This window comes from Fusarium falciforme, chromosome 9 (assembly GCF_026873545.1).
Source record: "Fusarium falciforme chromosome 9, complete sequence".
Taxonomy (NCBI): domain Eukaryota; kingdom Fungi; phylum Ascomycota; class Sordariomycetes; order Hypocreales; family Nectriaceae; genus Fusarium; species Fusarium falciforme.
The window spans coordinates 2,329,592-2,357,549 of record NC_070552.1 but is presented as its reverse complement, the minus strand read 5'-3'; the positions used below and the strand labels follow the sequence as shown (position 1 = coordinate 2,357,549).

At 54.1% G+C, this 27,958-nt stretch overlaps 8 protein-coding genes across 8 annotated transcripts; 3 read left to right on the top strand and 5 right to left on the bottom strand.

Moving 5' to 3' along the window:
* Positions 1 to 8,266: 8,266 nt before the first annotated feature.
* On the top strand, positions 8,267 to 10,869 carry NCS54_01159300 (Zn(2)-C6 fungal-type domain-containing protein; the record flags this gene model as incomplete). Its single annotated transcript, XM_053156865.1, has 2 exons — positions 8,267 to 9,164; positions 9,215 to 10,869. 2 exons carry the CDS (start codon positions 8,267 to 8,269, stop codon positions 10,867 to 10,869), a joined length of 2,553 nt encoding a protein of 850 aa, XP_053012840.1.
* A 1,754-nt stretch (positions 10,870 to 12,623) lies between these two features.
* NCS54_01159200 (Hypothetical protein) lies at positions 12,624 to 13,542 on the bottom strand (the record flags this gene model as incomplete). Its single annotated transcript, XM_053156864.1, has 2 exons — positions 12,624 to 12,943; positions 12,996 to 13,542. The coding sequence occupies 2 exons, from the start codon at positions 13,540 to 13,542 to the stop codon at positions 12,624 to 12,626; spliced, it is 867 nt and encodes a 288-aa protein (XP_053012839.1).
* Positions 13,543 to 14,178: 636 nt separating this feature from the next.
* On the bottom strand, positions 14,179 to 15,816 carry NCS54_01159100 (Hypothetical protein; the record flags this gene model as incomplete). The annotated part of the gene is made up of 4 exons (XM_053156863.1): positions 14,179 to 14,747; positions 14,801 to 15,545; positions 15,610 to 15,705; positions 15,802 to 15,816. 4 exons carry the CDS (start codon positions 15,814 to 15,816, stop codon positions 14,179 to 14,181), a joined length of 1,425 nt encoding a protein of 474 aa, XP_053012838.1.
* A 1,340-nt stretch (positions 15,817 to 17,156) lies between these two features.
* NCS54_01159000 (Hypothetical protein) lies at positions 17,157 to 19,460 on the top strand (the record flags this gene model as incomplete). The annotated part of the gene is made up of 2 exons (XM_053156862.1): positions 17,157 to 17,828; positions 17,880 to 19,460. The coding sequence occupies 2 exons, from the start codon at positions 17,157 to 17,159 to the stop codon at positions 19,458 to 19,460; spliced, it is 2,253 nt and encodes a 750-aa protein (XP_053012837.1).
* Positions 19,461 to 20,009: 549 nt separating this feature from the next.
* Positions 20,010 to 21,467, bottom strand: NCS54_01158900 (Hypothetical protein; the record flags this gene model as incomplete). The annotated part of the gene is made up of 1 exon (XM_053156861.1): positions 20,010 to 21,467. One exon carries the CDS (start codon positions 21,465 to 21,467, stop codon positions 20,010 to 20,012), a length of 1,458 nt encoding a protein of 485 aa, XP_053012836.1.
* Positions 21,468 to 22,778: 1,311 nt separating this feature from the next.
* Positions 22,779 to 24,258, bottom strand: NCS54_01158800 (EamA domain-containing protein; the record flags this gene model as incomplete). Its single annotated transcript, XM_053156860.1, has 4 exons — positions 22,779 to 23,051; positions 23,109 to 23,150; positions 23,200 to 23,961; positions 24,013 to 24,258. The coding sequence occupies 4 exons, from the start codon at positions 24,256 to 24,258 to the stop codon at positions 22,779 to 22,781; spliced, it is 1,323 nt and encodes a 440-aa protein (XP_053012835.1).
* A 2,136-nt stretch (positions 24,259 to 26,394) lies between these two features.
* On the top strand, positions 26,395 to 26,787 carry NCS54_01158700 (Hypothetical protein; the record flags this gene model as incomplete). The annotated part of the gene is made up of 1 exon (XM_053156859.1): positions 26,395 to 26,787. The coding sequence occupies one exon, from the start codon at positions 26,395 to 26,397 to the stop codon at positions 26,785 to 26,787; it is 393 nt and encodes a 130-aa protein (XP_053012834.1).
* A 171-nt stretch (positions 26,788 to 26,958) lies between these two features.
* On the bottom strand, positions 26,959 to 27,917 carry NCS54_01158600 (Hypothetical protein; the record flags this gene model as incomplete). The annotated part of the gene is made up of 2 exons (XM_053156858.1): positions 26,959 to 27,593; positions 27,656 to 27,917. The coding sequence occupies 2 exons, from the start codon at positions 27,915 to 27,917 to the stop codon at positions 26,959 to 26,961; spliced, it is 897 nt and encodes a 298-aa protein (XP_053012833.1).
* Positions 27,918 to 27,958: the final 41 nt, after the last annotated feature.

The window sequence follows — 27,958 nt, the reverse complement described above, 5'->3', positions numbered from 1 at the left end:
CAGACAGTCCGGCGTTGGGCTCGCCGTAAGGCCTTGACAGTCGACTGTTGAGGCTGCGTGGACGAGCCAGACCCTCGGTGGCTCCAGTCCGAAACCCAACGAAACGCAACGTAACGCAGGGCCCATGTGGTTCACGGCCCGCACACTTCGGAAGCCGAACTTCAAGGACATGACATGCCATCAGTGGACTTGCCGCTCATGTACCGTCAACTCCACGTTTGCGCGCGCAACTGGAATTCATGACACATCAATCTGGGGACGAGACGCGGGGACAGGTCACTTCTCCATGCTTTGGTTGGGGCTACGTCTCGGGGCCTTGCCAAGTATCTGGGGACGATGTGGCTCGGCCTCTTGGCCTGGGTCTGGTGAGAATGCCCCTGGGCAGTTTTTTAGTCAAACCACCCATGCTATTACGTGTTGAAAAGACGACCCGGCACGTGAAGCCAGAGGCCGTTGCGACGGGTGTGAGGAGTTGCTATCCGTCACGCCCGAGTTTGCGGGGAAACCTGGGGACGTGGAGAGGATGCTCCAGAGTGTGTTCATGACAAGAGGACCAAGGGACTTGTTCCTGCAAGAAGCCTTCTTGCCTGGGATCCAAACCATGAGCATCAGCGGGACGTGCCATCATGAAATCCTGTGGGGCTTCACGAGATGGACATTCTGCGTTGCTGCGTGGGCCTCGGCTCATACCCAGCTGGGGCCCAGAATTTGCTCCATTGCTGTTATTTCTGCAGATGGCGACAATCCTTCGATAATGGTGCAAATTTCCATAGCATGATGTCCTGTGTATCCTGAATGAAAACTCATGATAGAGAGCATCGGGTGATGGCCTCTGTCATGGTGCCAGGCCAGCCCGAGTCGAGAGAAACCGATCGTAGCCGATATCAAACACACCTGTTTTCCTTTTTTGCCGCGAGCCGCCATCCTTCTCTCAACGAGATTCGACGAGGGCGATAATCGAAAACTATTGATTCGCTCGGAGCAGTCGGGGGCCTGGTACTGTTGGGCCTCGATCTTGATTCGCCCAGACTATCTCATACCAGCAACGTAGCATCCAACCTCATCTCAAGCCTGTGGCAAACCGGACATGGATCCAAACCCGGCGAAGGCTCGGTTGCCTCCCTTGGCAAGCCGGAGTAGAGTACTGGCTGTGGCACTCTCGAGTTGCCAGTAAGAGAGATCGCGTCTGGGGGACACGATCGGCCTTTCCCTCGGCATCTTGATCTCGCAACCGGGCCCTACGACAGACCGACTCTTCATCTGCTTTGTTTCAGAGAGCAATCGAGGTTAGTTAAACAAGGGTTGTGTCCAAGTGGCTCGAGATGCATTGGCAAGTTCAAGCCACTGGGTCGAGCGCCCAAAGACCAAGTGGGACAAGCCCTTCAACCCGGCCCGCCGAGAATTGCAATGCGCGAATATACAACTCCTGTCTTGTCCAAGAGCCTCAACCAAGGTGAGACCAGACCGTCCGTCACCCTGAAAGGTGTGGCGTTTGTCGCGGAGGAAAACCCCCAAAGGACCTTGCAAATCTGGCTAGCCTGGCTGTTCGAGACCTGATTAACTCGACCGAGCCTCTTGGTTCAGAGCCAGCGATCGAGCCAAGTACGGATAGCAGAGGCACAATCTCGTCCTGACACGATGCTCATCTCTAGAAGCAGCGTTGTTCCCGACAGAGTTCAGCTAACCGCGGTGGTGGCCGCAAACTTTCCCAAGATCCCAGATCCCAAATGCTTGTTCTTAGTCGCCGTCGGGACCTCATAACGCACAGCTAGTGAGTGCTTGGATCTGGATTTTCCCAACAACAGGAATCCAGGACAAGCTAACAGACACCATCAGAGGCATAGGTGACTCTGCTAAACCTCCGCCACAGCCAATGGCGAGCGAGCACGGTTAGCGGATAAGGTTGATGAACAGGGACACTGACAACGGGGCATGCCTGGCATGGATCTGCCCCGTTGTCAGCGAGTGGTAGCGGCTCCCAAGCGCCACCCTGGTCTCGGTGGGAGAAATTGGGACAGACCAGGAGGGCTTTTTGCAGAGTACGAGGCTTAGACCCTGGGGCCCGGCTTCCATGCAGCATCGTTCGGTCCTTCTAACGCACGATTCATCGTTTAGCGCATGTAGGTAGCCCGAGTCGTGGTTGGTTCGGAATACCACCGTAGTCCCTTGTCGTCCCCGCAGCAGGCCTTCCCCTGTCGATACATCGGTTGACTGCTTTCACGCGTAGGACGAACCCTCCAAACCAAGAGGCGCCGGTAGTCGTCTCTGAGCCACGGCATTCGGGGCATCAAACGCTGTCGAGTTGCAACCCAAAAGTATACCGCGCCATCCGCCCACGAGAGAGGCCCAATTCCACAAACTCATCCTGTTGCATCCATCGCTGTAGCTAAGCGCCAAGGTTCAAGGATGCCCCTCACTAGGGCTTGACGAGAGCAACCCGCTGGGAGGGTTGCTTGCGAAACGCAGCGTTCATGATTGCTGCGCGTGTGTGTCGTGTCCCACAGTCCCTTATCCTGCACTGTCCATTCATTACGGGCAGCCCACATGGTGAGTTTGAATCCGAGTCCAGCGAACCTTGGCTTCTGACGGAGGCAGATCAATCCCATCCGTGCTTCTGGCCTAACACTGTCGGTGAGACGGATGGTTCGGGTTCGAGACGCTTGTGTTCGAACCTGTGAAGTCCTCCGTGCCCTAGATTTCGACCAAATTTGTGGAATCGTCTAGGTTCAGGGCGAATATCGACAGCAGGAGCAGGAGCAGGGGCCAACTTGACCAGGGCTCTCGGATCCAGGGGAACTTCAACGTTCGACATGACGAGAAGTCTAGGAGCGAGGGTCCAACCCCCACCGGAAAGGGTTTCTGATTGCTATGTTCCGCGCGACCTCCCCTGTTCATCCTCCCAGCCCTCGGGATGATCACAGCTCGAGTTTTCCCCCAATCCTTGACCGTAGGATCGGTACTCTCGTAGTCACCGATGGGATTCTGCATCTCTCCGTAAATGCAGTCGCCAGAGCTGGCCTGTGAGATGATCATTGCCCTTTTTGATACACGAAAGATTCGCAAAGCACCGCCAGGGCGTCAAGATTCGTTTTTTCTCTCGGGAGCGGCCGACACCTGGGGGCACGTTAGATTTGACGACTACCGAGCCACTGGGGTCTCGATGTCAAAAGGGCCGAGGTCAAATTCTCTTGACTTGACGAGCATGTCAGCAAGGCAAATTCGTGATAAACATCAAGACAGAAAATGTGTTCGCCTTTTGCGCCACAATTGACGGTAATCTACAACATGAAGGGTACAACGTGTCCTCCCTTACTGGGGAGTGTGTAGGTAGTGAGGGAACACTGCGCGGTGCTTTGTTGCCATCACTTTTCTAATTATCGCCTTCAGCAGTACACGAGGCTGAGTGAGCCTTGCTGAGTGGTGTACAGCCCTCAAAATATCAAGCTTCGAGAAACGTGGCTTCGGTGCCTTAAGCATCGATATTAAGGAACAGTCACCGCGTCTGGAACCCGCAAAGAAGCAGTAGTTTGTGCAAGAACCCGTCAAAGAGCAAGATTCCGCGCACATTTCGTGCAGGGGCAAGTCATTTCCCACGAGGCGGGAGCAAGGGGTTTTTGGAGTGTGAGGGTTCCGAATAGGGTGACACCGCATGTAAGGGTATCTGAGGAGTTGTGAGGATATCTCTTTGTACCTCGCTCCTGTCTTGGATCCATAACGGATAGAGTTTAGTAATGCTGGAGCGACAGCCTTATCTGTTTGAGTGCAAGGTCTTGAGTACTTACCTCTTGGCTTGATATGATGTAAGATGAGTTTGTATCTCCAGCATAAACGAATGTGATCAACTTGCACCCCTGTTGTGACCCCTCCTGAAGTGTCTGACAACCTGCGACAGCATCTTTGATTGATGCTTCACTCTTTTCGTGACCGAAAGAAGAAACTTGGAGAGAGAGACGGAGAGCCGGGAAACGTGTGGCGATAGGAGAGGCTGTGAATGGCTGATACCTGTGGTGGTGGTGAAGCAAACTGTTCAGATGACGAGAGCGGCTTGCGCGAGGTGTGGCTGCCCACATGTGTGAGAGGGTGTGATGCACCGTATCGATGAAAACATGCCCCGAACCGCTGCAGATCTGGGGTCACGGGAATCAGTTGGAGAACCCATCTTCTGATCCCACAAAATCCAGCTGGAATACGGATGACGTTGCTGGAGCTCTGTTATCAACTGGACTCCAGGGAAGCCCGAAAACCGTGCGACTTGCCTGCGGACTGTTGCGTTTCCCATATCCTCACTCCTCCTTGTCCATAGGCTCTGCAGTCTCCATCAGCTAGGGACCGAAGCTGGCCTCGGCGCCGTTTGTCCCCTTCAGCCGAAACGAGGGTCTCTTGTCTGTCCCTGATCCTCGGGCTCCCTCCGTGGGTCGCTATGGATATCATGTCGCGATTTCAGCCCACGCGGGCACGCACCCGCTGAAGCTGCACGAGCAGCAAGGCCGGGCAAAGGGTCGGTCGCAAAGCAAGCTGTGAGTCCATGAATGATGTAAGTGGACGGGCGATCCTTGAAGAGGGGAGAGGGGGTGCTAAGTGGGGGAAGCAGCCAAGAAGCTAACTGCACGGACGGCTAAGGTCGAAAGCGGACTAGCCCATTGGATCACGGAAGACTGGTAGAAGCCTGCATGGAAGCTCTCGCGGGACGCCAGGCGTGCCAAGGCGCCGCCACAGTGACCTCCAGGCAACTAACTGCATTGCAGCACTCCAACACGCTAGCCTCGCTAGGACTTGGCACGGTCAACCACTGAGGACGCTGCGACTCCTGCACCCCGTTGGAGCCGTTTGTGCCCGTGATTATTGCCGCTCTTCGATTTGACATGATCATGGCGTGAGCTGTCGCTGGCTGTGATTATGGCCAGATCAACCGAGCAGTTGGAACAGTCTGGACGGCTTCCATCCCGCGACCCGGGCGGCCATGTTTGTCCGGCAATCAAGAGCGGGTTCCGTGGCGGGCCTGACGGCATCGTAAATCAGCCCTGTCTGTTCGGGGTCTCCTCGCGGGAGCAACGTTTGCCATGCGTTGTGGCCGGGTGCGTTGTGTTTGTGTCAAGTCTTGTTGCGGGGTGATAGGGCCTCGACAGTGGGAGGGAGGTTGGTTTCACCACCTAGAACCCAACTGCCAGGATTGATGCAAACAAGCAAGACCAGGTTTGCGGCGGCCGGTAGAGGGGAGGCGGGTCGGGTCTTGAATTGCCCGTCGCAATCCGGGTTGGTACGCTGGCACTGCACTGCTCGTTTAGACTTGTTTTCTTGAGCAAAAGACATCTTGTTGTTTCGTGGCGGCGCTATTATTCCGCACACTTTAACAGAGCTTCTATTGCTGCTGCAACTCCCTGCCGTTGGCCGATGCGCACAATGCCGATGCGCACAGCCTGAGATCCATGGTTGCGTGCTGTCCTCGAGATTGGCGTATCGATTCGATTCCCGCCAGTGATGCCAGCATATCATATTATGCCCTCTTTGGTCGACAGGGAGCATCCGCGCATCGCAAGACTTGGCAACCCCGGCTGCTTGGTCCTTTTGCTCTCCAGAGGCGGGGAGTTTTGCATCGGTCGCAGCGTGACGAGTTGAGGTGCTGATGATGGATGGGGGGGGAGGCCAAGTTGGCTGGTTGAGTGGATGAGGTCGTCCGGAGTGGAGATGGAGATGGCAGAAGGACGAGTGAGGGCTGGCATCTGGTTGGCTGGCTGCAGTGCAAAAGGACCTGGCCACACCACGGAGCCCCGGGAGTGGATCGCTTTAGCGCCTCTGGGCAAATGCAGCGGATGATTTAAGGTGCACCCGGCGGCTTTGGCACCCATGTCCTTGGATGTTCGGTGGGTGCTTTTTAAGCCAAGTGCAGATGTTCCCCTTCTTGCTTGCTGGCTAGGTCGAGATAGCTAGCACGCAAGATCTTTTGTTTCTGTTACGGATACGGTAACGAGCTTATCTTGTCGTTGCCAGGAACACCCACAACCTGCAGATGCATGACGATGCGGGAGAGACGGGAGCAGCGGGAGCAGGTAGGTACTGACGATAGTCGTTGAGCAAAGACAGAGGCTTCATGCGGGCACTATCGTAGTCTGGTCGGCGTTTCCGAGACCGAACACGTCCCAGGACATGCCGTCGCCCAGTCAGATCAGACCTGTAGGACGGTGAAGAGAAAAGCAGGGAAGAAAAAAAAACGCCTCTTTTCTTAGACATTTCCAATGACCTTCCATGGCGTCGACTACGTGTGTTGTCGGTGTGCAGGTTCCTACCTTAGCCCCCGAGTAGTCGCGCTGCCTCGAGTGGTGGTGCCATGGATGTATGATGATGTATCAAGGACGAAAGCTTAGATCAGGCCAAGCGTGCACGACATTGGATCGAGGCTGTGGTCTTGGTTCGATTTCGACCGACCGCGCGAACACATCCCACGACGAAGGAACGGACTTTGTGACGTGAAGCAGAGCAAGCCACGAAAAAAATCTTGACTGTTTACTCCCTGCGTGTCGCAATCTTGGCTTCCATCCTGCTTGGACCTCCTGCATCTGATCCAATCTCATATACTCCTCGCCTTCTTGGGCTTTTTGAGGCTCCATTCCCTTTGCGCAATCGTCCCCGACTTGGCACCCGCTTCGCTCTTACCCTTCCTGGGCCTAGGCCCCCGACGCGAACCTACCTAACGTTGGGCAAGTGATTACGGAGAAAAGGTCGATTGGCAATTCAGGGCCATGGCAAGGGATGGATCCGGGAGACTGCTCCGAGAAGCCTTCGGAAGATAGAGATGGGTGCCAGGCATGGGAGAGTGGAAGAGGAATGGAACGAACCAGACCAGGCAGGGCAGGCCAGGGGATGGATGGAGGATGAACCGCGACGACGTGACCAGGCCCCAGGCCCCCGTACCTAGTGGGAACGCTCCAGGGCAGCTGCACCGCTGTCTGCACGGCGCTAGAGTGCTGTACCGCAGAGCGCTGTACCGGCGGCCACTAACCCCCAACAGTGCTCGAGCCGGGGCGTCCCCTGACCCTCCCCCCCGAGCACCCCCGAAGCCCTGCTGCCCGCTGCCCGGCTGCATCGAGTCCACCTGAGTTGCTTACCCCAAGGCCAAGGTAGAGGGGACCGTTTTCCGGGGCTGGAGGTACTTGGGCTCCCTCACATTCTTGGCCTGACGGGTGGGTATCGTACGGCGTGACATCCACCCGGAGTGACATGGATGGTCGCACTTCCCGCATGGAGTCCACCTGGCACTGCACTTCACACCCAGGCAGGTGCAGTGGAGGCGGCCACTCCTCGATCCCGCCCCTCCCCTCCATCTCCATTCGCGAGGTTCTTGTCTCCCCATCTTTTTCTCCAAACCCATCCATCCACATCCGCGTCCACATCCATCCTCACCATGGACATGGTCCACGCTTCGCGCCGTCTCGATATCACCGCCAGCAGCAGAGCCTGCCCTGCCCGTGCTCTGTCCTGTCTGTCTGCCCTGGCTGTAGGTCGCTCCCGCCCGTCGGTTCTTGTCGTGATTGCTATCGCCCCTCTGTTCCATTTCCATTACCTTTACAGGGGCCTCTTCCCTCGTCGATACCTAGGTACTCGCTGACCTCGGCCGATATGGCTCCCCCCGCTGATCTTCTCAGTTCATCCCATCCTCGCAACGCGACAGGCTGGGGATGATGATGCCAACCGCGCCCCCATCCCCATCCCTCCCATCCATACCTTAAGCATCCCTCCACTCCCATCCTTCCATTCACTTAAAGACCTCCCGCCCCTCAGGCTTGATCTTGGGCTGCTACGTACCTGTCCTCCCCTCTGTCTTTTACACCCCTCCCCAAATCCAGCCGCACACTCCCACTCCCCATCGTAATCCTTGCCCTGGCTTCAGGGTCTGATTGCTACTCTCAAGTACTGGGTGATACCCTCCCCGACCTATGCAGTAGCACCCCTCGCCTCCTCATCTTGGTCTTCATCTTGCCTTATACAGTCCCCAGCGCCACTTTCATGTCAATGCGCTACTGAGAGGCGTGCCTTGCTTGCCATCTTGAACACTTTAACATCGTGTGTCTCCATCTGTGAGAACCTCCACCTTCTTTCTTGTCTCTTGGATCCAACTTTTGTCTTTGGCTTCAAGTTGTTTCCAATTTGTACTCGACTCTTTCAACCTGTATGCCAAGCATATCCATCTCACACAACCGCGTCTTGACCTCGACAACTCACTCACCACCCGTTCGTCACTTATACGCTCCATATCTTGCGACCATCGACCATGACGGCCGCTCTTGCACAACCGACCGTTACGGTCAAAGACCCTTCTGCAGTTCGCAAGCGCAGAAGACGCGCCCCGGCAGGTGGTGCTTCTGATGACTGCTTTTCTTGCTCCAAGAAGAACATCAAGTGTGACCGCAGGCGGCCATACTGCTCTCAATGTCTCGAGGTTGGCAGTGAATGCTCTGGCTACAAGACACAGCTCACTTGGGGAGTTGGTGTGGCCAGCCGGGGTAAACTCCGCGGTCTGTCCTTGCCCATTGCGAAAGCGCCTCCCGTCACTCGGGAGCCCAAGAAGCACTCAGGATCTCGCTCACGGTCCAGCTCCGCTGCTGTTCCCCAGAGCATCGAGTCTGAAGAGTCTGGAAGAATGCCTCAGGGACCGATTGATATTCCCATGGTGACCCAGGTTGCGTCTGCACCCACGACTCCTTTCACAATGGCAGGATATGATTACCTTTCCATGTCTCAACCTGAGCATCCGCCTTCACTCCCTCAGGGAAGCTGGGGCAGCATCAATTACTCCCCTGGCCAAGAACCGACACCCAAATTCAACCGATTTCCCCTTCCTCTTGTCACTGAGGACCTTGCGTCTTCCATTGACTCCCTGAATGAGGTGGACTATCTCTCCCCCATGAGCCAATCTTTCACAAGAGACGACGTATCCTACGTTCACAGCCCGTCCTACATGTACGACAGCTATACGACTGGCAACAGCTCCCCCGGCCCCCAGAGCCCTCCCGCGTCTCTCTATGTCGACCACGGCAGGACTATTGCCCCGACATCTTGCCCAAGCCTAGCACATGCGCCTTCAGAGTTGAGCTCGAGTCTCCATTCTCACATGGACAACTTCGACTCGCAGCTGAGCAGCCGCATTGTTCGGGATTGTGACTCTTTCGGTACGGTGAACTCAGCACACCGATGTCTTGTCTGTGCTAACACTTTCTAGGCGTACCTGAAGCCGAAGCATATAGCGCAAGCTACAACTCGATGCCCATCGCGTGGCAGTCGCCATCGATTCAAGAGGAGGATGTCAAGTCTCATCACTCGGACTTTGCCCCCTCGCATTGGCCCACGGCTTCCGAAACCCAATCTGTTCATGTGAGCCAGGACCTAATCTCCAAGATGCCCTTTTTCATGGATTACTACGAGAATATCATGTGCCCCTCGATGGTCTTCATTGATGGGCCACACAACCCCTTCCGAGACCATATCTTGCGACTAGCTGCAAACAGCCAGAGTCTGAGCCATGCCATTTGTGCTCTTGCATCCTGCAATCTACGCATGAAGAGGAAACTGAGTCTCGGACGTGATACTCGAGAGCTTTCTGAGAAGTTGATGGCTGACAAACACGCCGCCGAAGCCATGGCAGACACTCAGTCCGACGACCTCTCCCTCGCCGAGGAATACCAACACCGCAACTTGGCTGTGCACCTACTGAACGAGCAACTCAATGACCGGAACAAGTCGACCCACGATTCTGTCCTCGCCACGATTCTCCTCCTGTGCCACTACCGCATGGTGGAGTCGGGCATCGCCAAGTTTCATACCCAGTTCGCGGGTGTCAACAAGATCCTTGCTCTCAGGTCTCAGCAGTTTACCGCTTCGGGAGATTCTGCCTGGATGGAGGCCCTGTTCACCTATTTTGATGCCATCTCGGCAAGCATCAACGAGCGTGAAGCACAAGTACACCCCGGATTTGGAAGCATTTCGGATGTTCAGCTTCCTGTTGGGGCCGAGAACCTGGTTGGCTGCGACTGCGAGCTCTTCAAGACAATCAGCAGACTTGGCCGCCTGAATTTGCTCTCGCAGAACCGTCCAGTCAAGTCTCGATCCCATGGCGTTTCCGGGCGGTCACCTTCGCCATCATACATCTCCCCACTGGGCCATGCCCACAAAGCAACCTTTGGCATGGGCATGGGGGTGCCGGGCCAGCAAACAGGGGATATGAATCTCGCCGATCATGGATACGAGGGCAACACATTCGGCACGACGCTTAACGGCGAGGGACTCATCTCGTCCACTAGCTCGACCACAACCTACGACGATAACCGATCACTTTTCTGGCACGAGTGGAAGGAGGCTCGCCTAGCCCTACAGAGCTGGCAATTTGATACCTCAAGGGTCGCCGCCTCACTCCCTGGATCACCTACACAGGGGCAGTTACGCGATCTTGAATCACTGTCCGAAGCATTCCGCTATGCTGCGCTGTTGTACACAGAACGGCTTGTGAGCCCCTCGTTGCCGTCCGGTCACCAAAGCATCCAGAGCCTCGTGAGCCAAGTGATCTACTATGCAGCAAATCTGGAGACGGGCAGTAGTGCCGAGAAGTTTTTGCTTTGGCCGCTCTTTGTGGCTGGGTGCGAGTGCGTCAACGAGCTGCAGCAGGACATGGTGCGGTCAAAATGCCGGGACATCATGTTCCGCTCGGGCTACATGAACAACCTAGCGGCTCTCGAGGTGCTGGAGAGGCTATGGGCGGGAGAGTGGACGGGAGAGGAACCGTTGAGCCCGGGGGCCAGGGCCGGGGGTCAACGCGGACCGTTCAACTGGACAAAGTGCATCGGCGGTCCCGGGGTGGAGGTGGAGTGGATCATGTTTTGATTGCAAGGATTGGTACTCGGCGATTTTTGACATGTGACGGGTCTGTTCTGTGTCTGAGAGGAGAGATGATGGGAAACAGGGGGTTGTATTTCAAGGGGTGTTGTCATTACAGGTGTGGGTAGGGGGATATGGGAAAGGCGTTATGCGAGTCCACAGGTGTAAGATGGAGGTTTGGAATCAACGACTGGGGATCGATCTGAGCATTTGACGGGATGGATGGATATTGGAATGGCAAGGCTGGCATTAAACTTGTATCATGTAACGACATGGCATCTACGGATTGGTAGACTGGAGCGCAGGCGTTTCGGCTGAGCATTTTGATGTGTACATGGGTGGTTGGATTTACAGTATCTTGACTCTCGATGAGAGCCTCACTATGAATGAAAACGAAGCTACTTGATAAAAGTGCATTTTAGAGCTGATAACAGTCTACGATGACGGTGATGGAGGGTCCCCCACGCCAAGTGCCAGCACATGATTTCCTCGAGAAGCAGCATGTATGGAATCGGTAGGTAATTTGTAGAATGATGCTGTCAAGTTCGAGGGGACGTCAGTGAATCTCGCCTCATGCCACGCATGCCTGAGTAGGCATAGCCCAGGATGGGATGGGGTTTCTGCTATGCCGCCATGCAGGGCTGGCACCTTCCCCTGGCTGGCACTTGCTCTCGTGGTCTTGGCTCTTTTTCTCTCTCGGCGGCGCCGCCGCCGTCGCGGGATCGCTCCGCCTATAAGGTCGTCTGGCGGAGCCGGCCGATGGATGATAAGAAGCCTGGGGCGCGGCAAGAGACATGATTGGACTGTGGGATGAGATTGACCAGGCTTGGAAAGTCGTGGGATTGGGTCTTGTCAAACTGCGGGAATAAGAAGGATCGACAGGTAGGATGTTGGAGGTTCAGGTTTACACAAAAGAAAAAAAGCCAAACTTGAAAAATATTACAGTATCAAAACCTTCTTGCATGACGATGATCAACAAGGCGAGACAGCAGAAGCAAGGTGCAGCAGGGAAAAAGCCCACACACCCCCATGTTTTCAGCTCCCCTTCCAGGCTGCCAGTTACCGACGAAACAGAATGCAACAGTGGCAGGGACCCTGGCCAGCGATCTTTGTCTCTTGTTCAACGTGCGTGTCTGTGTATGTGGCTTTGAGACAAGAGGTATCCGTAGAAAAAGTCAACGAGAACCCCTGGAGCTTTCAGCTAACTAGTATGTAATATGTACTACACGCCCCTCATCTCCAACGGGATCGTTACAAGAGAAGGGGGGCGAAGGGGGGTCGGTGAGCAAAAATGAGATGAATAGACTTCCACTTCATGCTGGTTTCAGGCGTTGGTTTGGTTTAGCTTGGATGACGATGGCATCCTGTAGGTTCGTTCCTTCAGGTGTGTGCTTGGGGTTCGGAAGGCCCGATCAAAGTGTCAAATGTGGCTGGCTGCATGGTGTGATGATTATTGACGCTGCAAGAGAGCGGAAACCAGTCATGTCAAGGAGAGGAGAAAGGGGGTTTGAGAAGAGTTTGATGCTAGTAATTGCTGTCTCTTTGCTAAACGTGCTTGTCAACTCCATCTCCATGCCGAGTCAATGAGCCCTCGGTTGCAGATGAGGCTGGGGAGCTTCTTGTCTCTGACAACAACGCTCCAACAGAAATCGCTTAACGATACCAGTCTCTTGCTTCCGCGGCGCGAGCCTTGATCGTCTTTAGTAATAGTAGTAACTTTTTGAGGCCATTACAGGTCAGGTATTTGCATGTCCCAGTCCTCACTGAATGTCATCGATAGTATTCCGCTGCCGTTCCACGATCTCCCCCTTTCCTCCTGCCACATCTTCGTTGGGAGTGGTGACCAAGTCCGTCTGTAGGCTCTTGTGTACCATCGACCGTGGTATCATCTTGTTCAGTTTCGCCTCGTCCATCTCCGCCATCACCTCCAACTCTTCCTCCGTGCCTATCTCCAAGATATCCTTCCACTCATCGGCCGGCGTCGTGGCTTCATCGGCATTGTCAAACAACGGTGGTGGCGGGAGGCGGCGGGTTGGACGGCGCAAGCCTCCATTCTTCATATGCTCCAGCATGATGCTGCCTATATCACGTCAGTAAGGGCAGTAGCAAAGAAGTCACAATAGTCGACATACGATAAACTGTCCAGAAGGCCGAATGGGACTGCTCCTTAAGCAGTTTCTTGGACTCCCGCAAAGCGTCGTGCGTGACGATAAAGTCCCAGAACCTCAGAGACCTCAACTGCTCAACCCTGTCTTCGAGCTTGTGTTTAACCCAAGCACTCCCGTGAACCGACTTAAAAACCACGAGGCCGTACTCGAGCGTCCACTCGCCCACCCACTGAATCTCCTCGATCTGGGACATCAAGGCCCTGTCGCGGCGACGTTGCTTAACCAGCTCTCTGCGGCGCATGGAATCGATCCTCGTCTCGATCAAGGCACGGGGTCCCGGCTGTTGGCAAGCACGCATTATCTGAACCGACCAGTCGTCCTCTCGCTCCTCGTCGATCTCATCGTTAATGCGGGTGTGGCATTGTTCGCAGCACCACAAATATCGAGTCTTGACGAGGACCTTGCGCTTCTCGAGGGGGCAGAAGTCTTCGCAGTCGGCGGTGCAGCCGATCTTGAAGAGATTGTGGTGGCGGCATTGGGCGTATGTCAAGATGGCGAAGCAGCACGGCATGATGATGTCGAATGGTGGTGTAGAATAGATGCGGTGATGTGCGTGCTAGGAGCAAGTCGAGAGATGCTCATTCAAGATTCAGGTAGGCCAGGCCATATGTTCAACTGTCAGGCGCCGTAGCCGTACCTGTCTGCAGCCGCTGACCTGCCCTCAAACGTCCCCCCTCGTCGTTGGGAAGCAGCCACAGACCTCGATGATATCCGCTGGAGCATTGTCACCTGCTAATCACAGCAACTGAGTTGCCTTCTTGTTCAACACCAGCCCAAACTCTCCTCTCGCGTTCGGCCGGAAAAGGGGCGGCCTGCATGTGCCACTGATTTTCAGCGTTCAAGACCAAGGAGAGCGATACGTACCGACAAACGAACAAACACTTCAAGCAAAGTACCCCAGGATATGTCCCAATCAAACAAAACAAGAGCCGTTTTTTGCAATTTTGTGTGTGTGCGGTGTATGTGTGTGTCCGATACGCGGGTATCCATCTACACGGCCCATCTGATGCCAATTATTCTACAGAGAATTCATTCCACTCCTCAACACCATGCCGCAATCCCTAACACAATGGTGAATCTTTGAATGCAACGTAAATCATCCCCTTCTCGCCTCTCCCCTCGCCATCCTTCCCCTGTCTCGCCCCTTCTAGGACCCCGCGTTTGTAACGAGGGTGAGCTCCGGGAAGTACTGCGAAAGCTTCCTTGGGTTCCGCACCTCTGCCCGAGTCGGCTCCTCCGTGTCTGATATCTGGTCCAGGTCTGTCGTTGAGCCAAAGCTCTGATTGCTATCGAGGATCTGAATCGATCGTCTCTTGACCTTGATGTTTCCCTGGGCTGGCACAGGTTTGTTGCTGGCCTCACTTGGTGGTGATGCTTGCACCGAGTGCGAGATTGGGGTTGATTCGCGCATAGATGCAGGTGCCCGAGATCGGCGGGCGATATCTGGGCTGAGGCTTCTGGATGGGCCAAACTGCAAGGATGCTGTCATCATCTTGCGGTAGCTGTCGAGCTCGTGCTGGTGGCGATCAACCATTCCGGGGCTGGCAGACTCGCTACGGGTCTTTTCGTTCGAAGTCAAGCCCTTGGCCTGGACATAGGCGCTGGAACGGATGTGGTGAGGGTCCCGCTCGTAGTACTTGTCAACGATGGGGTGGACCATGACGGTCTGTCTGTGAATCGTCAAGAGGGAGTTTGTAGGCACGTTGACCCAGTTCTCTGCTTCAAGTCAGTTATCTGCCCCTTCTTGGTCACTAGACCCTCGGACGTACCTCTCTCAAATGTCAGGGGCTCGCTCGCCACAAGCACAATGTCAGCTCCCTTGTCCTTGCGCTCCATCTGGTATTGCCTGTCGTCCGCGGACTGTGTGCGTGTCGTCCATTGGGTTCCAGAAGAGTAGTACAAGCTGGCCGCCTCGTTATCGGAGCTATTGATGTATCGGGTGCAGATGACGCTGTGGCCGTCGGTCACGGCAAAGTTGAGCAGACTTGTGGTGTCGACGTCCTCGTTTTGTAGGATGCTCTGAGGGATCGAATCGATCAGCTCGTTGATCTGGGCAATCGTGCGCAGCATGGCCTTTCGCAGCACGGTAGGGCCAAAGCCGGTCTCGGGACAGGCGCTCGGGTTGTGACCAAGCCGCTCGAGTGTGTCGAGGAACAGGGCAAAGGCCCATTCGCTGTCAGTGCCGCCCTTCACGCCAAGGTACCACTTGTCGGCCAGACGCTCACCGAGGCGGCGCTTGATGTGCTTCCATCCTCCGAGTCCTCCATTGTGCATCCACATGAGGCTGCCGTGGGTGAAGGGATGGCAGTTGTCCTCGCTCAGAGAGCCCTCGGTCGTAGCTCGAACATGGCCAAAGATAAGGCGGGAAGCGGTCTTGGAGGCGATGCGGTGCAGGTTGGTGCAGTTCCAGGCGGGAATGGTCGAGATGAAAAGGCAGGGCGCGGCGCCGAGCTTGGGGTCGGTGTAGAAGCCTATGCCGAAGCCATCTGCATTGTTCTGGCCACGTCTTGTATCCTACAGATGATGATCTGTTAGATGGTGTTCTTTGACCAGGGGTACTTGGCGTGGAGTGACTCACGAGACGCAGACGGGAGTCAAAGGATTGCTTGAGAATCGAGTGAGTCGGATCGAGGATCAGCTTGGACAGAAGAATCTCGTCGCTTCCCTTGTAGACCTAGAACAGTAAGATCTAGGGTCAGTACATACGTTGTTGCGTCGCACTGCGACCGAGGGGCCGGCTTCGGGCAAGGAAGGGGTTAGCAAAACGCACCAGGAAACGACACATGGTGATGCTCGTGCGCGCAAAAATCTGGCCAGGACCGACGATGCAGAGATTAAGAGGAAGAAAAGGGAGATGGGTTTTTTAAGGGGAGAAAAAGAAAAGAAAAGAAATTCTATGCAGAGAGAAGGATTGCGTGTTTCCAAGAAGAAGACACAGGCGCGCACAGGCAGGCAGTTTATGGATGGATGGTTGAATCAATGTGAGGGATGACACCATTGGTTTGCTTTTTGGGCTATCGGTGGACGGACCATCGGCATCGGTGGGAGTCTAAGACAAGGCTGAGAGGGAAGGGGGCGAGGGGGCCAATGAAAGGGGAGGTAAAAATAGGGGGTAGTAGAGAGTGATAGGGGATAAATGGAGGAAATAGATTAAAGTTTATAGACGTTGCGTCAGAAAATGTCCATCTTGAAGGTAAATATCTGGTTGAGACCAGCCCATGTTAATTCGAGTGTTTGCTTGCTTGCCTGGTTCCTGCAGCAGTTGCCCGTAGCCCCATGGCATCATCAGATAACGAGGCCGCAATGCTCCAATCCGCTGCATTTTTAAAGACCGACATCCATCAACCGGAGCCCAACGGATCCATTGGACCTGGTGAATGGGTCCTTGCAGTTGGGATTTCCGGGGGAGTGGCCCGCCGACGGGTGGAGCATCTCACAGCCCGTCCGTCTGCTTGGTCTGACAATGACAGCTCTCCCGTCATGGAATGAAGACTTTCCAGTGACTCAAATACCCCATCGCTATGGTTCATTTCGTATACGGGCTTCTGTCTCATCACGCCACTGAATCCCTGTGAAGCCGTGATGCATGTCTTTGACCTTGCCCTGGCTTAACCGGAACTCTCAGGGGCCCGGGCGTCCGTCTTCAGCGTGCCGTCCATCTGCTGGGGGAATATGGGACGTAGCGGCAATGCGGCTTCCAACTCCCGCCCGGGCCCCCCTCTAGCGTCACCGCCTGCCGCTGCCGCCCCTTGTTGCTTGTTGCCCTGCCCACGAGCCACAGCGCACTGTCGTGTGCCAAGATGTGGCTGAACACCATGTGGCTGTGCGCCCGGACCTCTCTACGCGAGACCGGCGCCCATTTACACGCTCCGCGTCCTTCGCGACCGCGTCTTCGATCCACATTTTGCGCCTCCCAACCCCGGCCTTTTGGCCTCCCCGCGCCTAGCTACAACCCGGCAACAGAAACTCTAGCCAGGTCTCGCTTGGATCTTTTTTCCCCGAGTTGGCCAAATGTTCTGTTCTAATTACTTCCATTTTTATCAACCCGAGTGACAAGCCCAGATCAAAGCTCAACTCCAGCCATCACATATATAACCTCAAAAATCCTGGTTTGAAAGGAGCGTCATGGAGCCTCACGGAGCTACAGCGTCCTCTTCCTCCGCCATGGCATCCTCACCAGCCGCCGCCTCTGGCCTCCCGACGCCTTCGCAGTCGTCTCGACGAAAAGCAAACCCTTCCATCACCCCTCGACGCTTCACCCGTTTCTGGTACCAGAGGCAAGCCCAAACCGAAGAGCTACCAAAACCTAGGAGCATCCTTGGCAACTTAGACTCGTCATCCGTCAACCACCGACAATTTCTCTCGCCTCAATCTCTCTTTAGCGACCCCATTGCATCCGATCCTATCTCTCCTCCGTCTCCCACCAGCCGATTACAGGATGATTCAAGGAAACGAAAGCTTCAGGCCGGACAGGCTGAGCCCGACTTCAAGAGGCCTGCTCTCAACCTTGAGAATATGCCTCCACTCCGACTCAATCTCCCAGCCCAAGCATCCCAGGAGAACGATGTTACCTTGGCGGATACTCCCACAAAGGCTCAAGATAGTCAAGAGAGTCTCAACAGCCGTAGAAAAGCTACTCTGGTATGGAAGCGTCCCAACCTCACACCATCTTCATCCCTGTTGACCCTCCATCAGAGCGACTTCTTCAAAGCCAGCCGTGGCGGTGCTCAAGCATTGAAGAAAAAGACAAGCTCTGTCAGTTTTCATAGCCCTGCTGACGCGGTGGAGCCCAATAACGTATGTCACCATTCCCAAGTTTCTGTTGGCGTCACTGACATCATGACTTAGACACTGGAAGGATACGCACCAAGACCGATTAGGAAATTTGGCAACCGAGGATTCGAAGCTCAACTCCTCAACCGCGAACATGGGTTCGGATATCCCAATGGCCAGACATACCTTCACACCCCAGCTTATGACATCCGTTCCGAGACGGCCAACTTTCACAGCCGTAGCACCGATTATCATGAGTGTGTCGCCCGAGACAGGCCTGGCAACACCATCCCATTCTGCCTTGCCAGCGCCAACAGTGCCCCGGTAACCGCCATTGGTGATGAAGAAGGCTGCGTGAGGTTCTTCAACACGACTTCAACCGACAATCCCGCTGAGGACAAGGTTGATGCTCACTTCCAAGTCCACGACAATGCTATCTGGGACATGGCTTTCTCGAGGGACGACCTCCGCCTTGCAACAGCTTCTGGTGAATCAGGCGTCATCATCGACACCATTACACAGACCGTTGCAGCTAAGCTTGAGGGTGGTCACTGGGACTCGACACGGCAAATCGCATGGCAGAAGGGACAAACCACGGGCAACGTCTTGGCCACCTCGGATAAGGCTGGACGCATTCGCCTGTGGGATCTGCGATGCCCCGAAGCCCGCAGCAAGAGCTTTTCTACCCGTTCTAGTTCCGGCGAATCCAAGGCTCGCCGGGTTGTCGTCGAGAGGGATAGAAACCTCGACCCCTTCCGCGCGGCCACCGTCAACATTCTCGATAGAACTCATGAACGTACCATGGCGGGCAACACCTCGACCGCATCCGTCACCGCCATCCAATGGCTTCCCGCTGACCGTGAGCACCTGCTCCTTTCGGCTTCTGAGGCTGAGGCTGTCGTCAAGCTCTGGGATCTCCGATATATCAAGCCTCGCCGCCAGGAGAAGAGCACCCCCTTGGCTTCCACCCGCGCGCCGACCTCGCACGCTTGGCGATCCTACGGCATTACCTCTCTAGCTCTTAGCAACGATGCTGCTCGCATGTACGCCGTCTGCAAGGACAACACTGTTTATGCATATTCCACTGCTCATCTGATGCTCGGTCACGCCCCTGAACTGGAGGATTTCGCTACGAAGCGCCGACCAACCGGTGTTGAGGGCCTCGGTCCCCTCTACGGCTTCAAGCACGATTCTTTTTCCGCCCGAACCTTTTACGTCAAGTGTAGCATCCGCCAGAAGGGTCTCTCACACAGTTCCGACCTCCTCGCTGTCGGAAGCACCTCTTCGTCCGTCATGCTCTTCCCCACTGACGAGCGCTATCTCCGATCGGCCTGCGACCAGCGCGCCCACGTTCTCGACTCCCCAGGCTCCGCCATCACTCCCTCCCGGTCCTTCTCAGCCCCGGAGACTACGTTCCCCATCTTCCGCACTGGCACACCCCTCATCCATGGACACTCAAGCGAGGTCACCAACATCAGCTGGACGCACGATGGCAAGCTCGTCAGCGCTTCTGATGACTACATTGTGCGCCAGTGGCAGGAGAACGGCGAGCGTGCACGGCACTACAGACAGGTTGGCGACTTCGGTGGTGAGCGTCACATGGCAGGCTGGGCCGATGTGGGCGACGACTGGGACGCCGAGGATGATGAAGAGTAGGAGAAAGATGAGAGCGAGTGTTCTTGACAAGTCTCTTTCAGGCATTGTTTCCTTTTTTTTTTTTTTACCTTGTTATGATACCCCAACCACATTGTAAGGCGTTTCAAGTATAGGTAGATACTTCTTGGTAGAGTCCTGGATTTGACGGACTCGGAAATGGAGTAGACACGGACCCATTAGCATGAGAAGGTGTTAGTTACTTGAGTTAGTTCCTAGATGTAACACAACATCTAGAATAACACGATATTTCCAGCGAAGCCCACTTGTTGATCAACGTGAAATGTCTGGGGATCAAACATCCGTATGTACTGTATTGGCTGTCTCTAGGGTCATAATTGTTTCTATTGTATGGTTTGTTCATGTATCCATGGGTATCGAGTACAATCGTATGCGCGTGCTCAAAGGCAAAGAAAACCCGCCAAACTCCTGTGTAGACATGCGTGTTCCTCCCAAAATGGGTATCCTGGGTGCTTCATTACTTAGAAAGGAAAACAAAGAAAGAAAAAAAAATGCCGGACAGAACGAGGTCGCCAACATCAATGTCAGGCATCAGGCGTCCAGAGCCATGTCCTCGCCTCGTCTAGCAGAGAAGAGAGCTCCATATGTAAGAGCACAAAAGGCCGCCAGCATTAGCCAATTGATTACATGCATGCTTTGAAGCCTCTGGGACGCGAGCTTAAGGCACTCTTGGAGGCCATGCTTGGTCTTGGCTAGATCGCTGGGGGTTCGTGTTGGCTTGGGGAGGGCCTTCTCAAATCTCATAGACTTGGAGGCCGGACAAGATGCAGCGCCACTGTCGGCCCTAGAAACATCAGGGTGCCCAGTTGGTGCGACAAATTCGCCTTGAGGGGGGGAAGAAGCCGAGGTGTTTACCCAGCTTTTCCATACTTGTCTAACACCATCCGATGACAACGTCGAGGTTCGTGCGCTTCGTTCCTTGGTGATGGACACACTGTCCCTGATGCGAGAGCGGAAAGGATGGAACTGGTCGACAAGCTCAAAGAGAGAAGATGTTGTGCTGCTGCTGTCCTTCCGTTCAGGGTCGCCGCAAACCGAGTCAAGTTGATGGATCAGGAGAGTCATATTCTCAAAAATGCAGACTGACTCTTGGACAATATCTTGTTTCTCGCGGGTCGTCAACATCTTCTCTGCATCCAAAAGACGTTGCTTAAACTCGCGCTTTAGGTCCTCGCCATCCTCGGGTGTCTGAAAATGGAAGAACCTCAGGGGCATCGTATGTGTAGCATGACAATAATGGTCATGGTCGGGAAGTTGTTCGTCAGATAGGCCGCTGGCTCGCTTAGTTGGCCTCGTGCTCTTCTGACAAGGGAGAGAGGTCGGTTTGATAGGGGAAGGTAGATGGTTCCAAAAGTCATCCCCTGCCGACTCCAAGGTAGCTCTAATGAAGCGACCTCCAGCAAAGAGCGCCATAAACAGGATATATGAGTAGGCCAGGAGAACATGGGGCCGGTGTTGGACTGATCTCTTGATGTGCTGAATGAAATCTCCCAAACGTCCACTCTGTTCAACAAACCGTAGTTGATCTTCCACGAGACTGTCTGACCATCCTGTTGTATGTGCGATATCTGCCTTGAGACGATCAGACCGCATCAGGCCAGGAAGGAAAACATGCTGGAGAAGAGACTGCACTCTGTTGCAACCCGAGAGCCTGTGTACATCAGAGGCAGGGGAAGTAGCCTCGGGAAGACCAGTGTCAGGGTCATGAGGGTTGGTTTCCTTTTTGTCAACGTCATTGACCGGGGAGTCCAGGATATCGCGCCATAGCGCCTCAAAGGTCATATAGATGGGGGTGATGTGGAGGAGTCCCGAGATATAGAGGGCAGGATCTTGAGCACGGGGAGGAAGCGCGAGCGGCAAGCGAGCGATGATGAGCTTGTTAAGCTTGGCGTGGATGCCCCTGGTGGCAGCAACGATGGACTCGGCCAACAGACGATCATGATTGTGGTGAGGCTGAGAATCGTTGGGAACATCATGAGTCGACGTCATGTTTGCCGTATGAAGGCGTTCGGCTAGCTTGAGCCGCCTAGCCACAGGAGATGGATGGTTGTTGCACCGCAGTTGAAATAGACTATGCAGGCAGTGCTGACGGGCGGTTCTGAGAGATGATAGGTAGGAAGTGAGCGAGAACTATATGTGAGAGAGCAAGGCGATCTGAGGAAGTAGAACGTAGGGACGAGATAGATCGAGATCGAGGTTGAGGTTGAGAGAAAAAGATCGAGATGATGGATGATGTCGGAAGAAGAAAGGTTCGGGGTTAGCGGTGCTTAAGGCCTTGACGTTGTTTTTTCAACGTTGAAATGCGTAGGCAGTCAGTGAAGGTACGATGGAGGCCTGGTCCTTCCCTTCCCAACATGGAGGAATATGTCACCCCCTTCCCAACTTGAGTGTGATTCGCTGCCGCAACTTTTTTGCCAATTTTGATTCACCATCTTATCTTCACTTCATCCATCCCATAGATCTCATTCCCGCCACCACTTCAGGGACCAGGAAAGGACCCTACGACCCATGACCCCGGCGTGTAACAGAGAGGCCCGCCCGGAATGCTTCATCGAGATCGAGGTTTTGGTGTCCCATCGACGACCGGCGCACTTTCAGCCCCGCCGTCCCCCAAGTGCGTGACCCGCTCAGCGGATCGCTCTGTTGGTGTGCGCGGCATGGAGGCATAAGAAAGGCAGATAGGTTTCGAGTTCGAGACCCGGTCCCTTACATTTGTCAAAATACATTTCTGTAAATTACAAAACAAGGCTGAAGTCACGTCTTGGGTTCTCCAGTCTAGATTCTTTGACTAGAGGCTGTGCTGACAAACACTGACTCAGTGAATTCCAGTCCACATGCTCATGACACCTCTTCATGCAGTACTCGTAAAATTGCCTTGCCTGAAGCCAACCTACATAATACATACAACTTATATGCTGTATCTACACGTGTAGTAGCGAAAGCTTCCCGGAGGCAACTATCGTGTGACCCCTGTTGCACATCTCCCGCCCAGGGTCCCGCTCGGTCCCCGCCGAGATCGAAATCTCGGCAAGATTATCGCAGGATCCATGTGACCGAGGTTGAGGCTATGAATAACTTCAAGGGTCCAGAACGCCCGGGCCTGGTGCGATCAACACTTGGTTGGTGAGTTGTCTGGATCGTGCATGTTGAATGGGACCCTGAGGTCGCGCGCTCTTTTCCACCACTTATAGCCATCTAATCAAAACTCCTGATATCCCATGCCTCGGTATCTTGCTGTGTTGAGAATCCTAACAGTGTAAAGTCATAAAAGTCATCCAAGTGCTCTCTCTTCCATACGCCCTACATCACATCACTCGCTGCCCTCTCCAGGTCGTCGTTCTTCTTGTTGTCCTCTGCATCATCACTCTCGCGGCTCACCACAATAAAAGAAACAAACACGACCGTTGCTCCTACCCAATACGTGAAGCTTGAGTATCGGCTGTACTGCAGCATCTCGCCGATCAAAGACAGCGGGATCGTGAGTGACAGGCCCACAGTCACCACCAAAGGTGTGGTCATGAGCAGTGCCAGTGCCCACGAGATGTCGCTGATGAAGGATGACACGGCATTGAACTGGGTAGGACAAGTTAACAGGATGACATGAAATAGAAGAGTCAAGTGAGCACTCACAATAATAATACCCCAGATTGTGGCATCTGGTGGAAGTTCAAACTGTTGCCAAGTTAGTGAGATATGACAGCAGGCATGGAATGTGACCTACTGTTTCCAAGCCCGTCCAGTGCAGCATGAAGAAAAGAGGCCACAAGAGTATCAAGTTGAACACACCAACCAATCCAAAGAACAGCTGCATGTCCACCCTGTCCTCATCGGGAACCCTCCTCTTCATCACCGTCACATATATGCCGTAGATAACCGCACTCAGAAACGCCATCGAGTCACCAATAGCAATCTGTGCCGTCGTCTTGTGCGGGAACGATCCCCGGTCCTCGTCACTCGTGCCAGACATGTCCACAGTAGAAATGAGTATGACACCGGCGAGCGATGCTCCCACACCGAGAAGCTTCGGTGTCGAGAAGCGCTCGATTCCGAAGAAAGAGCAGAAGATGAGCGTCCACACGCTACTTGTCGATGTCAAAATCGTGACGCTGGCAACGCTCGTGTACTCCAGGCAGGCCGAGGAGAAGTAGTTGGCGAGGAACCAGAGCATGCAGAACTCAAAGCTCAGAACCGCGGTTTCATGAAGTCCCAGCTTCTCGTCCGTCTTTGTGTTCTCTGCGCTGCCATAGCCCTCCGATATCAAACGTTCGCCAGCTCCCTCGTCTTCGTCCTCGCGCAGCGTCTTTGTCCGAGTCGTACCCTGCTTGTAGTCCGCCCATAGCTGAGTCGCATCGTGTCGCAATCCACGGAAACCAGTCCTCCTCAGGTATCGAAGAAATTTGGGTGCCAACGAGATGGCAAATATCGAGGTATTAACGTATACGACAAAGAACGGCTTGTTGTAGGTTTGGTCGGCAAAGATGTACTACCACAGCGATTAGCACCGGATGTCGGAGGAAGTCAACAGGTCGCGTACACTGGCGATAAAGTTGTATAGCGTCCAGAGAAACACCGTCAGCATCAACAGCGCGAAGCCCACCGTCCTCCGAGCAACTCCGCCCAACCCTAGCTTTGCCCTCAATCCATAGCTGGTCGGGGACGTTGGCCTCGGTTCGAGTAGGGGGCTCGTTGGAACTGCCACATCATCTGTCTCGTCGTGTACGTGCTGCCGTTCGCGTGCGTATGTGCCCTCCCCTAATCGCGTCGACTCAGGCCGCGACATTCTGAATGTCTTGTCGCGACGGCGTCTAGATTACCCCAGACCGTTTGTGCGTAATCTCGGCCGGGATCGCGATAAGCGATGACGTTTGGTTGGCGATATCGGCTCGGCGCGTCGTCGACAGGGAGCACCGAGGTTTGAAGCTCGACTCGACACTGGGAAGAGTGAAAGGATCAAAAGATCTTGCCGTGGGACAGAAGCTGGTGAAATGTCAGGGTCGTGAGCACGCAACCACTCGAGGCGGGGAGATGATTAAAGACCTTCCATCCCTTCCCGTGCCGCGCCCCCCCCGCCGAACCCGATCTGGTAAGTCTGCACATGAGTCGCTTGCGATAACACAGGGTTTGATCCGGTACCGGGGACCTGAATTAGAGACAGCTTCACACGAGGTAATTCGTTCAATGTGGGACATTATTCATGCTGTACCAATGGATATTTTTCCTAGCTTATCTTGACAGCCGCTGTGGAGAGGTACGATCGAGTCCACAATGCTTGAACTCTGCATGAACTTCGATAACGTGCCACGCTCAATTCGATTCATGATCAAGAGAGAAGATAAATATTTTCAGACACCAATTTGGCTACCCGAGGAGAGTTATTTCACGCTCATTCATGGCTTACATCCCACCATGAGACTAAAGAGAATACTAGAGAAAGGCCATCTAAAAGCTCCAATTTGCCTTGGGTTATGGTACAAGAAGAAGGCGGCTGTTGAAATGACAGTGGATCCAAACTGCCAACAAACCAACAGAGTGAGTTACTGATGAGACTAAATTCGGCTGGTATAGCTCTTCTAGGGCGGATGCCAAATATCCGAGTTGGTGTACCAATTAAGATCTAACCCCCATGATGAATCACGAGAAAGTCGCCATGGCCGCCCATCACCTCATCCTGAGGATGGATATCCCCCTTCACATGTCGAGTAAGTGCAGGCCTTATCTAGTGCGAGTCAATGCATCACCAAAATCTTGAAATCTTCAGGTTGTACGAATCCCATCATCTGGCCAAGCACGGTCTCATGTAACTTCACGGGAAGGAGTAGAGTAACGCAACGTCTCACCTCCATAATACCTTCCCAGGTAACCAGAGGTATTTATCATATTTCCCGTTGGATGGGGTAGGTACCTACTTACTCATGTCGACGGCTGGTGTTTCCAACCTAAGCCCATCACGCAAGTGTCTTCCAATGGATGGACGTTATCTACCAACAGCAGATGCCTACCTACGTCCCCAAACACAGCCTTTCTCTATTCATCATCTGTTGGTAGATTTCTCTTTCAACAAACGATACCACGAGCTTCATCAACTATTACCAAGATCAATATCGACTCCATAACAGTTGTCTGCTTTATTCAGTCATCTCGGTACCCTCTGACCAGACCAGCACGGATAGGCATCACTTTTCAACACTTCCGCAAGAATGGCGCATCCAGAATCAAATGATTCAGACGAGATTTCTCTGTCCTTTACGAGCGACCTTCATGATTATCCCCTCACTTACATATTCCCGATGGCCCGTCTGCGAAAGGCATGCCCAAGAGGACCGGAGATCTTGGACGTAGACTTGGGGGGGAACATTCGTCTGGATGGCATGAACCCTTACGGCCAAGATGAACAGTTGGCCTTTTCCTTAATCCGCAGTATGCTCAGCGGTGAAAATGATATATTCGATCATGCGCGAAGAGCCATCAACCCTCGAGTGTTGTTCTACATGACGGAGTTGCACATCTGGCTTGGCAGTCCGGTCTTTACTTTTGTCAGAGAAGCATCGGTCTAGGAGATCACAACAGAGATCGCTGGGACAAGATCGTTCCTCCCGAGAAACACGATACAGGCCATAATCGACGACATAATCCAGGCGGCTGGTTCCTTGAATCGAGTGCATGAGTGGCCACTGCTGGCGATTGTGGCACAAAGATGGGAGATTCCAAACGCTACAAAACAATGTCGTGATCTGGTGAGCCTCTTCTGTGGCTCTGCGGAGACACATGTCCCTGAAAAACTACGGGGTGACTTGAGCGACCGAGAATGGGATTTTGTGCAGAGACTTGACCTAATGGGTGAGTAGCCAACACATACCTGAGCATCCCTACTATTAAGCTAACAAAAGGTGCATGAATAGGCGAAGAAGTCTTAACCATGCGCCGCAGTTACATCGAAAGAATTTTCGAAGCTCTTCGCATCCTCTATCACCGACCTACTCCCCAGGACTTTCCAAACGCACTTACAGATCTTAACCGTGGCGAACTTGACCTTATGGACACTGAACGTTCCGCCATGCTGTTGGACATGTGGCCATGCGACGAATGCAAGGATATTCCCGCCGACCTTCTTCTGGAGGAGCTAAGGCAACATCTCCCCTGGTTTACAAGCCCCAGTTCGTATGCAGGATGTGTCGATACTCTGCTCACCCTCCTCCGTCAAGTCGAAGTCAGCATTCGAGTCGATGGGGACAGACCAGGCTGCAACCAACTGAGGCACTTTTGCAAAAAGCTTTTAGAAAAGGTTACAAACCAAGCGAGAACCTCATAAACATGGTTATGAGCAAAGGCCTAGAAAAGGATCAGGTGGCAGTAACTGTGAGGCTAAGCGATAAAGTGGCAGAGACGGAACGGACGGACAAGATTTGTTAGACCCCAGGCTTTTGAAATCGATTCTTATGCATTCTTAACATGCTTTCTTACATTTCCGTGACTACACGACTCATGACTTGAAAACCATGGTTTCAGGTTCCATGCCCTTGCCCTGGGCGAGAACTCCGGCCTTTCTCAAGATGGAAACGCAGTTCTGGACCACCTCATCCGCCACACCTTCGGTCTTTGTCGGGAACTTGACCGTCTTGAGCCACTCGCGAGCATCAGGCTCGGTGTAACCCAGGCTGCTTGAGATGTAGGCGACGGCTTCCTCCTGGTTGGCGTTGAAGTGGGCAATGCCCTGGTCCAGCTTCCCAAAGAGGTCGCTCACGCGGGCATCCAGGCCGCCCTGGGTCAGCTTTGTGGAGGCGACAATCTTCCAGCTGCTCCAGGGGGTATAGATCTCGCCGACGCGACGGATCTCTCCCGAGTCGTAGAACTTCTTGGAGGTGAAGTGCTCCCACATGAAGAAGTCGGCCTCGCCGCTGTTGACGGCGTTGCGGAGGTTCTCGAAGTTGTTGAGCACCACCGTCTCGGAGAAGGGCTTCTCTGCTGCGCCGGGGGTGAGCCAGCCTTGTTGGTCGGCTAGGACGAAGCCCATCACGTAACTGCCGGAACCGATGCGGGAGACACCGATCTTGCGGCCGCTGAGAGAGCCGACGGATGTGATCTCGGGGCGCTTTGCTCCGGTAGAGATGGCCCAGCCTAGGGGAGTGAGTGGTTGCTCTCATAGTCTTGGCTGGAGATGCAATGTCGAAGTGACTTACAGAGGGGAGTTTCAACATAGGTGCCAACCAGACGGTATCCGCCATCACCCTCAACTCCCTCCTTGCCAAGACCGGCAATCCAGCCCTCAGTCAAGCCAATAGCCACATCAATCTCTCCGGCGCGGATGGCAGTGACCATGTGGCCAGTGCCGGAAGGAAAGGGAATCAGAGTGGCATCGAGACCAAAGTGCTTCTGAGCAAAATAGAGGGGAGTCGAGAAGTGCTCTGGCACGAAGCCGATGCGGAGAGGAGTTGAAGACATGGCTGCTGTGTAAGAGGTCTCACAGACGAAAACTAGAAGAC